This window comes from Haliotis rubra, unplaced genomic scaffold, assembly GCF_003918875.1.
Source record: "Haliotis rubra isolate DU_JTF1 unplaced genomic scaffold, ASM391887v1 Scf733, whole genome shotgun sequence".
Lineage (NCBI taxonomy): Eukaryota > Metazoa > Mollusca > Gastropoda > Lepetellida > Haliotidae > Haliotis > Haliotis rubra.
The window spans coordinates 282369-296000 of NW_025767450.1; the positions used below are offsets into that span (position 1 = coordinate 282369).

The 13632-nt window shown below is 46.0% G+C and overlaps 1 protein-coding gene across 2 annotated transcripts in view; it reads right to left on the minus strand.

Annotated features, from left to right (window-relative positions):
* Window positions 1-447: 447 nt before the first annotated feature.
* Window positions 448-13632, minus strand: part of LOC124259706 (pyruvate dehydrogenase phosphatase regulatory subunit, mitochondrial-like) — a 53712-nt gene continuing 40527 nt past the window's right edge. For both annotated transcript variants that reach the window (XM_046693897.1, XM_046693895.1), the window contains exons 11-17: window positions 12542-12700; window positions 11448-11593; window positions 7368-7516; window positions 6689-6896; window positions 1966-2055; window positions 1591-1770; window positions 448-1011 (exon numbers count right to left, since the gene is read on the minus strand). In XM_046693897.1, coding sequence (XP_046549853.1) covers window positions 613-1011; window positions 1591-1770; window positions 1966-2055; window positions 6689-6896; window positions 7368-7516; window positions 11448-11593; window positions 12542-12700 — 1331 coding nt within the window. In that variant the 3' untranslated portion in view covers window positions 448-612. The remainder of the gene's footprint in view (window positions 1012-1590; window positions 1771-1965; window positions 2056-6688; window positions 6897-7367; window positions 7517-11447; window positions 11594-12541; window positions 12701-13632) is intronic.

The following is a 13632-nucleotide window of genomic DNA, read 5'->3' on the forward strand; positions in this document are numbered from 1 at the left end:
GGACACAGGTACACACCCTGACTAACCCGGACACAGGTACACACCCTGACTAACCCGGACACAGGTACACACCCTGACTAACCCGGACACAGGTACACACCCTGACTAACCCGGACACAGGTACACACCCTGACTAACCCCCGTACACCCTGACTAACCCGGACACAGGTACACACCCTGACTAACCCGGACACAGGTACACACCCTGACTAACCCGGACACAGGTACACACCCTGACTAACCCGGACACAGGTACACACCCTGACTAACCCGGACACAGGTACACACCCTGACTAACCCGGACACAGGTACACACCCTGACTAACCCGGACACAGGTACACATCCTGACTAACCCGGACACAGGTACACATCCTGAGTAACGCGAAAACAGGTACACACCCTGACTAACACGGCCAGAATCATGGATTTAAATTGAGAATTAAACGAAGAGAGATACAATGTATATTCATCTCTTGGGACGCCTGAAGCAATGAGATCATGTTTCTGGTTATCTGGAACACAACACTCTGTCAATGGCTGTCTGGACCTTGTACAAGGTCACCATTGTTTGGAGCTTCTGGTGACGAGAGTTGACTCTGAGGTAGATCACATCACTCTGGCACAGGAATAGAGGACGGTTCCACCGTGGACATGGCCAGCTTGGGGGTGTAGATACCAGCCTTAGCAGAGTACCGCTTCCCACCAATGTCAATCTGATAGTGTGCGTCTTTCTCCATCACGAATTTGTTCATGTTCTTCTTCAGTTTGGGATTGCCGTCATCGTCAAAGTCGCTGACGTATCCGAGACACACCATCCGGTCCAGGGTGAAGCCGTATCCGCAGGTGGTGGTGACCCCCGCGAACACCCCATTGCGGTACACGGGCTCACCACCCCACGGCCACAGGTCACGGTTTACGTCAAAGTCTTCCAGCAGGAACTGTACAAACTTCTTCTTGATGCCGTTCTCCTTCTGTTCCTTGAGGGCCTCTCGGCCAATGAAATCGCCTTTCTGTTGAGAAAAATTGTCATTATATAATTACCTAGCCTAGGGTTTTATTTAAAGGTTTCCCTCATTGACACAAGTAAACTTAGTTGGAGGTGCCCAAGTTGAGGGGGAAACAAGAATCGTATGATTACAACAGAAAGTGACCTAACAGGAATGGCGCGTTGATCTTGATCAGAACACTTCTCTTTTGACAGAGGGACAGAGCACCAGCCACAACCCTATACAGAATCAGCCCTACATGTAGGCACTGTAGCTCACCTCTACACGGCTGCCATGACTCACAGCACCAGTCACAAACCTATCACAGAATCAGCCCTACATGTAGGCACTGTAGCTCACCTCTACACGGCTGCCATGACTCACAGCACCAGCCACAAACCTATCACAGAATCAGCCCTACATGTAGGCACTGTAGCTCACCTCTACACAGCTGACATCACTCACAGCACCAGCCACAAACCTATCACAGAATCAGCCCTACATGTAGAAACATTAGCCCACCTCTACACGGCTACCATGAATCAGAGCACCGGCCACAAACCTATCACAGAATTAGCCCTACATGTAGGCACTGTAGCTCACCTCCAGCTTTACACGGAACTCCCGGCCACACTCCATGGGGGTTGTCAGGGCATTCAGGTCCAGGCCCCAGTACGCGAAGAACTTCTCCATGCGTAGGTGTCGCATGGCGTAGTACCCAGCATTCCTCACTCCGTAATCAACCCCAGACTGCATCAGTGTGTCGTAGGTGTGGTTGGCGTACTAGAAAATATTTATTTTCACTGGAGGTGACAAGAGCTGTACAATTCATGTATCATCAAATTCTAATACATCAAATGTGACAAAATAGAAATAAAACTTTTTCATGTTATTGTACGATTGTTGTTTTGACTCTGTTCGTTACGACCCTTAAAATGTAAACTTAGGAAAAAATTGCCCAAGAGATACAAAACTTACATCAGAGGGAATGTAGAGGATAAATCCATCCTCCCCAGAATGTGTCAGTCTCATGGCGATGATTCCGCTGGCGTATCCGACGTCGATAACCTGACAACAACAGCTGATGATGCAGTAGACACACATAACAGCTGATGATGCAGCAGACACACACAGAACAGCTGATCATGCAGCAGTTACACATAACAGCTGATGATGCAGTAGATACACAAAACAGCTGATGATGCAGTAGATACACAAAACAGCTGATGATGCAGCAGATACAAATAACAGCTGATGATGCAGCAGATACACACAACAGTTGATGATGCAGCAAACACATAACATCTGATGATGCAGAAGATACACACAGCAGCTGATGATGAAGGAGACACACAGGAGTTTATGACGCAGCAGACACACAAAACAGCTAATGCTGCAGCAGACACAAACATCATCTGATGATACAGCAGATACACACAAGAGCTGATGATACAGCAGATACACACAAGAGCTGATGATACAGCAGACACACACAACAGCTGATGATACAGCAGACACACAACAGCCGATGATGTAGTACACACACAACAGCTGATGATGAAGCAGATACACACAACAGCTGATGATACAGCAGACACACACAACAGTTGATGATACAGCAGACACACCCAACAGCTGATGATACAGCAGACACACACAACAGCTGATGATACAGCAGATACACACAACAGTTGATGATGCAGAAGACACACACAACAGCTGATGATACAGAAGATACACACAGCAGCTGATGATGAAGGAGACACACAGGAGTTTATGACGCAGCAGACACACATAACAGCTAATGATGCAGCAGACACACACAACAGTTTATGCAGCAGACACACACAACAGCTGATGATGAAGCAGATACACACAACAGTTGATGATGCAGCAAACACATAACATCTGATGATGCAGAAGATACACACAGCAGCTGATGATGAAGGAGACACACAGGAGTTTATGACGCAGCAGACACACAAAACAGCTAATGCTGCAGCAGACACAAACATCATCTGATGATACAGCAGATACACACAAGAGCTGATGATACAGCAGATACACACAAGAGCTGATGATACAGCAGATATACACAACAGCTGATGATGCAGCAAACACACACAACAGCTGATAATAGAGCAGACACGGACAACAGCTTATGATGCAGCATTTACACAACAGCTGATGATGCAGCACCACACACACAAGAGCTGATGATGCAGCAGGCACACACAAGAGGTTATGATGTAGCAGACACACAGGAGCTTGTAATGCAGCAGACACACACAACAGCTGATGAGGCATGAGGCTCACACAACAGCTGATGATGCAGCAGACACACACAACAGCTGATGATGCAGCAGGCACACACAACAGCTGATGATTCAGCAGACACACACAACAGCTTATGATACAGTAGATACACACAACAGCTGATGATGAAGCAGAGATACAAAACAGTTGATGATGCCGCAGACACACATAACAGCTGATGAGGCAGCAGGCACACAACAGCTGATGATGTAGCAGGCACACAAAACAGCTGATGAGGCAGCAGGCGCACACAACAGCTGAATGATGCAGCAGGCACACACAACAGCTAATCATGCAGCAGGCACACACAACAGCTGATGATGCAGTACACAAACATAAGCTGATGATGCAGCAGACACACACAAGAGCTAATGATGCAGCAGACACACACGACAGCTGATGATGTAGCAGGCACACACAACAGCTGATGATTCCACAGACACACATAACAGCTGATGAGGCAGCAGGCGCACACAACAGCTGAATGATGCAGCAGGAACACACACAACAGCTGATGATGCAGCAGACACACACAAGAGCTGATGATGCAGTACACAAACATAAGCTGATGATGCAGCAGCACACACACACAAGAGCTGAGGATGCATCAGGCACACACAAGAGCTGATGATGCAGCAGACACACACAGGAGCTGGTAATGCAGCAGACACACACAACAGCTGATGATGCAGAACACACACACAAGAGCTGATGATGCAGCAGGCACACACAAGAGGTGACGATGCAGCAGACACACACAGGAGCTGGTGATACAGTAGATACACACAACAGCTGATGATGAAGCAGAGATACAAAACAGTTGATGATGCCGCAGACACACATAACAGCTTATGAGGCAGCAGGCACACAAAACAGCTGAATGATGCAGCAGTCACACACAACAGCTGATGATGCAGCAGGCACACACAAGAGCTGTTGATGCAGTACCTCCAGTATCATTACGGCTGAGGGACAGGACTAGACAGCAGATATACACAACAGCTACATCCAGTATCCTGTACCGGCTGAGGGACAGGACTAGAGAGCAGACACACACAACAGCTACATCCAGTATCCTGTATCGGCTGAGGGACAGGGCTACACAGCAGACACACACAACAGCTACATCCAGTATCCTGTATCGGCTGAGGGACAGGACTAGAGAGCAGACACACACAACAGCTACATCCAGTATCCTGTACCGGCTGAGGGACAGGACTAGAGAGCAGACACACACAACAGCTACATCCAGTATCCTGTATCGGCTGAGGGACAGGGCTACACAGCAGACACACACAACAGCTACATCCAGTATTCTGTATCGGCTGAGGGACAGGGCTAGACAGCAGATACACACAACATCTAGATCCAGTATCCTGTATCGGCTGAGGGACAGGACTAGACAGCAGATACACACAACAGCTACATCCAGTATCCTGTATCGGCTGAGGGACAGGGCTACACAGCAGACACACACAACAGCTACATCCAGTATTCTGTATCGGCTGAGGGACAGGGCTAGACAGCAGATACACACAACAGCTAGATCCAGTATCCTGTATCGGCTGTGGGACAGGACTAGACAGCAGATACACACAACAGCTACATCCAGTATCCTGTATCGGCTGAGGGACAGGGCTACACAGCAGACACACACAACAGCTACATCCAGTATCCTGTATCGGCTGAGGGGCAGGACTAGAGAGCAGACACACACAGCTACATCCAGTATCCTGTATCGGCTGAGGGACAGGACTAGAGAGCAGACACACACAACAGCTACATCCAGTATCCTGTATCGGCTGAGGGACAGGGCTACACAGCAGACACACACAACAGCTACATCCAGTATCCTGTATCGGCTGAGGGACAGGACTAGAGAGCAGATACACACAACAGCTACGTCCAGTATCCTGTATCGGCTGAGGGACAGGGCTACACAGCAGACACACACAACAGCTACGTCCAGTATCCTGTATCGGCTGAGGGACAGGGCTACACAGCAGATACACACAACAGCTACGTCCAGGATCCTGTATCGGCTGAGGGACAGGACTAGACAGCAGATACACACAACAGCTACATCCAGTATCCTGTATCGGCTGAGAGACAGGACTAGAGAGCAGACACACACAACAGCTACATCCAGTATCCTGTACCGGCTGAGGGACAGGACTAGAGAGCAGACACACACAACAGCTACATCCAGTATCCTGTATCGGCTGTGGGACAGGACTAGACAGCAGACACACACAACAGCTACATCCAGTATCCTGTACCGGCTGAGGGACAGGACTAGAGAGCAGACACACACAACAGCTACATCCAGTATCCTGTACCGGCTGAGGGATAGGACTAGACAGCAGACACACACAACAGCTACATCCAGTATCCTGTATCGGCTGAGAGACAGGACTAGAGAGCAGACACACACAACAGCTACATCCAGTATCCTGTACCGGCTGAGGGATAGGACTAGACAGCAGACACACACAACAGCTACATCCAGTATCCTGTATCGGCTGAGGGACAGGACTAGAGAGCAGACACACACAACAGCTACATCCAGTATCCTGTATCGGCTGAGGGACAGGACTAGAGAGCAGACACACACAACAGCTACATCCAGTATCCTGTATCGGCTGAGAGACAGGACTAGAGAGCAGATACACACAACAGCTACGTCCAGTATCCTGTATCGGCTGAGGGACAGGACTAGAGAGCAGATACACACAACAGCTACGTCCAGTATCCTGTATCGGCTGAGGGACAGGGCTACACAGCAGACACACACAACAGCTACATCCAGTATCCTGTATCGGCTGAGGGACAGGACTAGAGAGCAGACACACACAACAGCTACATCCAGTATCCTGTATCGGCTGAGAGACAGGACTAGAGAGCAGATACACACAACAGCTACGTCCAGTATCCTGTATCGGCTGTGGGACAGGACTAGAGAGCAGATACACACAACAGCTACGTCCAGTATCCTGTATCGGCTGAGGGACAGGACTAGACAGCAGTTGTAAGAACGGTAAACGATAGTTGAATCAAAGACACTATGGCAACAGCATTGCAAAACTTCATAAATGCTACATTTCGTATTCAATACAGAATTAAAGCATGAATCAGTGCATGGGTAGGCCCCTCATGTATCTTATCTTTAGTTTGATTTGATCGGGGATTGGTGATAAGTGTTAGACAGTAAATGTTAAAGATGATTGATGTTCATGTAAAATACCGGACAGTGACTTTCAAACTTGATTATTTACAGAGCGAAGTCATATAACTAGATTGTTGCTGGATGCGGCATTAAACAACCATCCAACATAATAACTTCACCACACATTGACCTAACTAAGATTATTCAGAAGATACCTACTTTACTAGTCATCGCCTTGAACTCGTTTTTGTCAGTGGGCGTGTCAGACACATCGGCGAGGAGATGCTGGGCGTGAGGACCAATCATGTTGATCCCGGAGTACATTGACGTCACATCCTCCACCTGCACAGAGCCATCTGGTGGCAGGTGGCGACGTAACCATGCCAACGCCCGGGTCTGTTGCGTGGATGGGCAGATCATGAAGAAACTGACAACAGTGAAGGACGTAATCAGAGTTTGTTGGGCAGGTATCAAGAGGTAAGTGAGGCACACTGCACACTGCACAGTGATAGAGATACCATGTAGTGTTGCCTTCAACAAGCTCCAACACAAGTCTAGATCGTCTTATTTATTTACAAAGACTGGCGTTTCAGTGTATATTTGAAGACAGACAATCAAATTGTGATATTTGTAACAAATTGAAAACCTCTATGGTGACAAACACAGACACATCTATGGTCGTAAGCCGTCACCACTGACTTGAACACTTTCTTCCTCTAACACAGAAAAATCCATCGTCGTAAACCGTCAGCACTGACTTGAACACTTTCCTCCTCTAACACAGAAACATCCATGGTCGTAAACCGTCAGCACTGACTTGAACACTTTCCTCCTCTAACACAGAGACATCCATGGTCTCAAACAGTCACCTCTGACTTGAACACTTTCCTCCTCTAACCTGTTTTCCTCCATCCGGACTATACTGCAGTCGTTCTCGAAGCCTCCCCGCTCATTCTGCATCCCAGTGTGGACGATGCTGCCGATGTCCTGGTCGATGTCGTTGGAGCACAGATACTGCAAGAAGTCCACTGCCTCTCCACCTGCAGACTGGACACAGGTCAACAGTATATGGAGATGTGTAACTCCAGTAGTGAACCAAACTAGTCCTCCTGACTGGACACAGGTCAACAGTATAGGGAGATGTGTAACTCAAGTAGTGAACCAAACTAGTCCTCCTGACTTGACACAGGTCAACAGTATAGGGAGATGTGTAACCAAAGTAGTGAACCAAACTAGTCCTCCAGACTGGACACAGGTCAACAGTATAGGGAGATGTGTAACCCCAGTAGTGAACCAAACTAGTCCTCCTGACTTGACACAGGTCAACAGTATAGGGAGATGTGTAACCAAAGTAGTGAACCAAACTAGTCCTCCAGACTGGACACAGGTCAACAGTATAGGGAGATGTGTAACCCCAGTAGTGAACCAAACTAGTCCTCCAGACTGGACACAGGTCAACAGTATAGGGAGATGTGTAACTCAAGTAGTGAACCAAACTAGTCCTCCTGACTTGACACAGGTCAACAGTATAGGGAGATGTGTAACCAAAGTAGTGAACCAAACTAGTCCTCCAGACTGGACACAGGTCAACAGTATAGGGAGATGTGTAACCCCAGTAGTGAACCAAACTAGTCCTCCAGACTGGACACAGGTCAACAGTATAGGGAGATGTGTAACTCAAGTAGTGAACCAAACTAGTCCTCCTGACTTGACACAGGTCAACAGTATAGGGAGATGTGTAACCAAAGTAGTGAACCAAACTAGTCCTCCAGACTGGACACAGGTCAACAGTATAGGGAGATGTGTAACCAAAGTAGTGAACCAAACTAGTCCTCCTGACTGGACACAGGTCAACAGTATAGGGAGATGTGTAACTCAAGTAGTGAACCAAACTAGTCCTCCTGACTTGACACAGGTCAACAGTATAGGGAGATGTGTAACCCCAGTATTGTACCAAACTAGTCCTCCAGACTGGACACAGGTCAACAGTATAGAGAGATGTGTAACCCCAGTAGTGTACCAAACTAGTCCTCCTGACAGGACACAGGTCAACAGTATAGGGAGATGTGTAACCCCAGTAGTGTACCAAACTAGTCCTCCTGACAGGACACAGGTCAACAGTAAAGGGAGATGTGTAACCCCAGTAGTGTACAAACTAGTCCTCCAGACTGGACACAGGTCAACAGTATAGGGAGATGTGTAACCCAAGTAGTGAACCAAACTAGTCCTCCAGACTGGACACAGGTCAACAGTATAGGGAGATGTGTAACCCCAGTAGTGAACCAAACTAGTCCTCCTGACTGGACACAGGTCAACAGTATAGGGAGTAGTGTACCAAACTAATCTCAATCTGCAAAGCTGTAAAGGTGCATCCGAGTAGTATACCAAACTAATCTCAATCTGCAATGCTGTAAAGGTGCACCCCAGTAGTGAACCAGACTAATCTCCATCTGCAAAGCTGTTAGGTGCTACCCCAGTAGTGAACCAAACTAATCTGAATCTGCAAAGCTGTAAAGGTGCACCCCAGTAGTGAACCAGACTAATCTCCATCTGCAAAGCTGTTAGGTGCTACCCCAGTAGTGAACCAATCTAATCTGAATCTGCATGCTGTAAAGGTGCACCCCAGTAGTGAACCAAACTAATCTGAATCTGCAATGCTGTAAAGGTGCACCCCAGTAGTGAACCAGACTAATCTCCATCTGCAAAGCTGTTAGGTGCTACCCCAGTAGTGAACCAAACTAATCTGAATCTGCAAAGCTGTAAAGGTGCACCCCAGTAGTGAACCAGACTAATCTCCATCTGCAAAGCTGTTAGGTGCTACCCCAGTAGTGAACCAAACTAATCTGAATCTGCAAAGCTGTAAAGGTGCACCCCAGTAGTGAACCAATCTAATCTGAATCTGCATGCTGTAAAGGTGCACCCCAGTAGTGAACCAGACTAATCTGAATCTGCAAAGCTGTTAGGTGCTACCCCAGTAGTGAACCAAACTAATCTGAATCTGCAAAGCTGTAAAGGTGCACCCCAGTAGTGAACCAATCTAATCTGAATCTGCATGCTGTAAAGGTGCACCCCAGTGCTGAACCAAACTAATCTGAATCTGCAAAGCTGTAAAGGTGCACCCCAGTGCTGAACCAAACTAATCTGAATCTGCAAAGCTGTAAAGGTGCACCCCAGTAGTGAACCAGACTAATCTCAATCTGCAATGCTGTAAAGGTGCACCCCAGTAGTGAACCAATCTAATCTCAATCTGCATGCTGTAAAGGTGCACCCCAGTAGTGAACCAAACTAATCTGAATCTGCAAAGCTGTAAAGGTGCACCCCAGTAGTGAACCAAACTAATCTGAATCTGCAAAGCTGTAAAGGTGCTACCCCAGTAGTGAACCAAACTAATCTGAATCTGCAAAGCTGTAAAGGTGCACCCCAGTAGTGAACCAATCTAATCTGAATCTGCATGCTGTAAAGGTGCACCCCAGTAGTGAACCAAACTAATCTGAATCTGCAAAGCTGTAAAGGTGCACCCCAGTAGTGCACCAATCTAATCTCAATCTGCATGCTGTAAAGGTGCACCCCAGTAGTGAACCAATCTAATCTGAATCTGCAAAGCTGTAAAGGTGCACCCCAGTAGTGCACCAAACTAGTCCTCCTGACTGGACACAGGTCAACAGTATAGGGAGTAGTGTACCAAACTAATCTCAATCTGCATGCTGTAAAGGTGCATCCCAGTAGTGAACCAAACTAATCTGAATCTGCAAAGCTGTAAAGGTGCACCCCAGTAGTGCACCAATCTAATCTCAATCTGCATGCTGTAAAGGTGCACCCCAGTAGTGAACCAATCTAATCTGAATCTGCAAAGCTGTAAAGGTGCACCCCAGTAGTGAACCAATCTAATCTCAATCTGCATGCTGTAAAGGTGCACCCCAGTAGTGAACCAAACTAATCTCAATCTACAATGCTGTAAAGGTGCATCCGAGTAGTATACCAAACTAATCTCAATCTGCAATGCTGTAAAGGTGCACCCCAGTAGTGAACCAAACTAATCTGAATCTGCAAAGCTGTAAAGGTGCTACCCCAGTAGTGAACCAAACTAATCTGAATCTGCATGCTGTAAAGGTGCACCCCAGTAGTGAACCAATCTAATCTGAATCTGCATGCTGTAAAGGTGCACCCCAGTAGTGAACCAAACTAATCTGAATCTGCAAAGCTCTAAAGGTGCACCCCAGTAGTGAACCAATCTAATCTGAATCTGCAAAGCTGTAAAGGTGCACCCCAGTAGTGAACCAATCTAATCTCAATCTGCATGCTGTAAAGGTGCACCCCAGTAGTGAACCAAACTAATCTGAATCTGCAAAGCTCTAAAGGTGCATCCCAGTGGTGAATCAATCTAATCTCAATCTGCATGCTGTAAAGGTGCACCCCAGTAGTGAACCAAACTAATCTGAATCTACAATGCTGTAAAGGTGCACCCCAGTGCTGAACCAAACTAATCTGAATCTGCAAGATTGTAAAGGTGCACCCCAGTAGTGAACCAAACTAATCTCAATCTGCAATGCTGTAAAGGTGCACCCCAGCAGTACACCAAACTAATCTGAATCTGCAAAGCTGTAAAGGTGCACCCCAGCAGTATACCAAACTAATCTGAATCTGCAAAGCTGTAAAGGTGCACCCCAGTAGTGAACCAAACGTGTCCTCTTGTCATTCTATACTATGTGAAGATGGAACTCCATACACATACATGCAATACAGGCAAGAGTGTCGTGTGCTTCATGTATTCCCGTTAACAACACAGACTGGTTCCTGACAGTAACTGCATTGCATCACTTTTCCTATGAGGAGAACATGATATATGCTTTATAATAATTTATTATTTTGTGAATCTACCGCCCTTTTGTTCAACATGAGAGGACAAAGACAGGGAAATATCTGCCCTTTGTTGGTTTCTGTATTCAGAAAGGTATAGCATGTGTATCCAATGAGTTACCTTGATGACAAACTTGGCGAATGAGGACATGTCGATGAGACAGACTCTCTCCTTGCACGCCCAGTACTCATCCTGGACGCTGTCGAACCATGTCGGCTTCCCAAACGTTCCGCGGTGACTGATGGTGTCGGAGTCAATGTCCTCATCTGGTACACAAATATAATCAAGCATCATATTGTGTCTCTTGGGTTCTCAACTGTACGTCATGAAATATGTTACATATATACTCGAGCATCATATTGTGTCTCTTGGGTTCTCAACTGTACGTCATGAAATATGTTACATATATACTCGAGCATCATATTGTGTCTCTTGGGTTCTCAACTGTCCGTCATGAAACATGTTACATATTTACTCAAGCATGATATTGTGTCTCTTGGGTTCTCAAGTGTCCGTCATGAAACATGTTACACATTTACTCAAGCATGATATTGTGTCTCTTGGGTTCTCAAGTGTCCGTCATGAAACATGTTACACATATACTCAAGCATCATATTGTGTCCCTTGGGTTCTCAACTGTACGTCATGAAACATGTTACACATATACTCAAGCATCATGTTGTGTCTCTTGGGTTCTCAACTGTACGTCATGAAACATGTTACACATATACTCAAGCATCATGTTGTGTCTCTTGGGTTCTCAACTGTACGTCATGAAACATGTTACACATATACTCGAGCATCATATTGTGTCTCTTGGGTTCTCAACTGTCCGTCATGAAACATGTTACATATATACTCGAGCATCATATTGTGTCTCTTAGTAGTTAAGCAAAATAGTTTTCTTATTTCTTGTGGGTTATTTTATTTATTTTCACCTGCCTGATGTCCTGCTAGTTGAGGTTGAAGAGTGGAAACACAAAACAACGTGAGTGTCCTACATGGACCTGATGCAGCACACTGAGACATAATGCTCTATATGGATGGTAGTTTCTAGTCTCCTTCATTATTGATTGTTTCTGCATATCAGTGAATAATCTTAAACTTTTACATGCTTGGTCAGGTTCTGTCATTGTGCCCACATGATCTGCAAATGTTTCACATAACAGGGTAAGGAATAATCTTTCACTTTCTGTAATGTTGTGGGTTAATACCTTGTCCGAGTCTGTCAAACCACACAGCTCTCTCGTAGGCCATGGTTTCCCCGAAGTACCCCCCGGCCACCTCCAGCCTCGTGTGGAGGGGGGATGTCCGCAGTCGCCGGCCTGTCTTAAACTCGGACTGTTGGGGGTAGTTGAGGGTGAACGTGGCACCTGCAGACACACACCATAGCAGCAACATGAACGTCATCTGCAGACACAGCACGATGTTCTACCAACAATATCATCATCTTCCTCATGACTGTCAGAGGAAGAAAACTAAAGCTAAGGTTACCTTGGTAATGGGCAGGGAAGAGAGTGTTTTGATTCATAAAGAGTGATTCATAAACACATGCTCTGTCATCGTATCACTGGATTGCCTGGTCCAGACACGATTGTTTACAAACAACATGGTACAAGTGTAATACTGCTGAAACAAATACATACTCATGATATAGTCACAATTGTACAATCGACTTTGCTTTTAGTAGAGATTTGTTATAGATATGGAACGGGGTTTTCGCTTCTCCTATTAATATAATTTCAACTCTGTCAAGCTAAATGGATAGTTTGCTCAGGAAAAAAGTACAGAACACTCGAATTGTAATAAATTGAAATTTCAAAACAAAAGGATTATAGCTTTTAATCATAATGGTTATCACAAAAAAGTATTAATGGTGTCAAATAAGTTTTCTGGCACCTGAGTAACCATGACAACGTGTCGACATTTTTTATGTTTAACTTGAATTGGTCTTTTACAGACATTTACAAAGTTCCCATTTCCGTTCCCATGTCCACTTTCCAGAAAATTAGAAATGTCTCATTGAACACCAAATCTGCTGACAAACGATATCCATGTTCATGTCTGAACCACCGCGGATATCAGAAGGTATTTTACAAACCGTAACATAGACTTACGACAGTCGAAGTTCTAAGGTTGTTTTGTTCAACGTCACCATCGGCCTCTTTCCACAAAGTAATCTCAGCACTTTTGTTATCTTCCACACCTTAACATAGACTTACGACACTAAGGTTGTTTTGTTCTAATCAGAGTGTAATGCTGTTCTCTACCAAGAGCACTTCATAGGGCTTTGTAGGGTACTAGT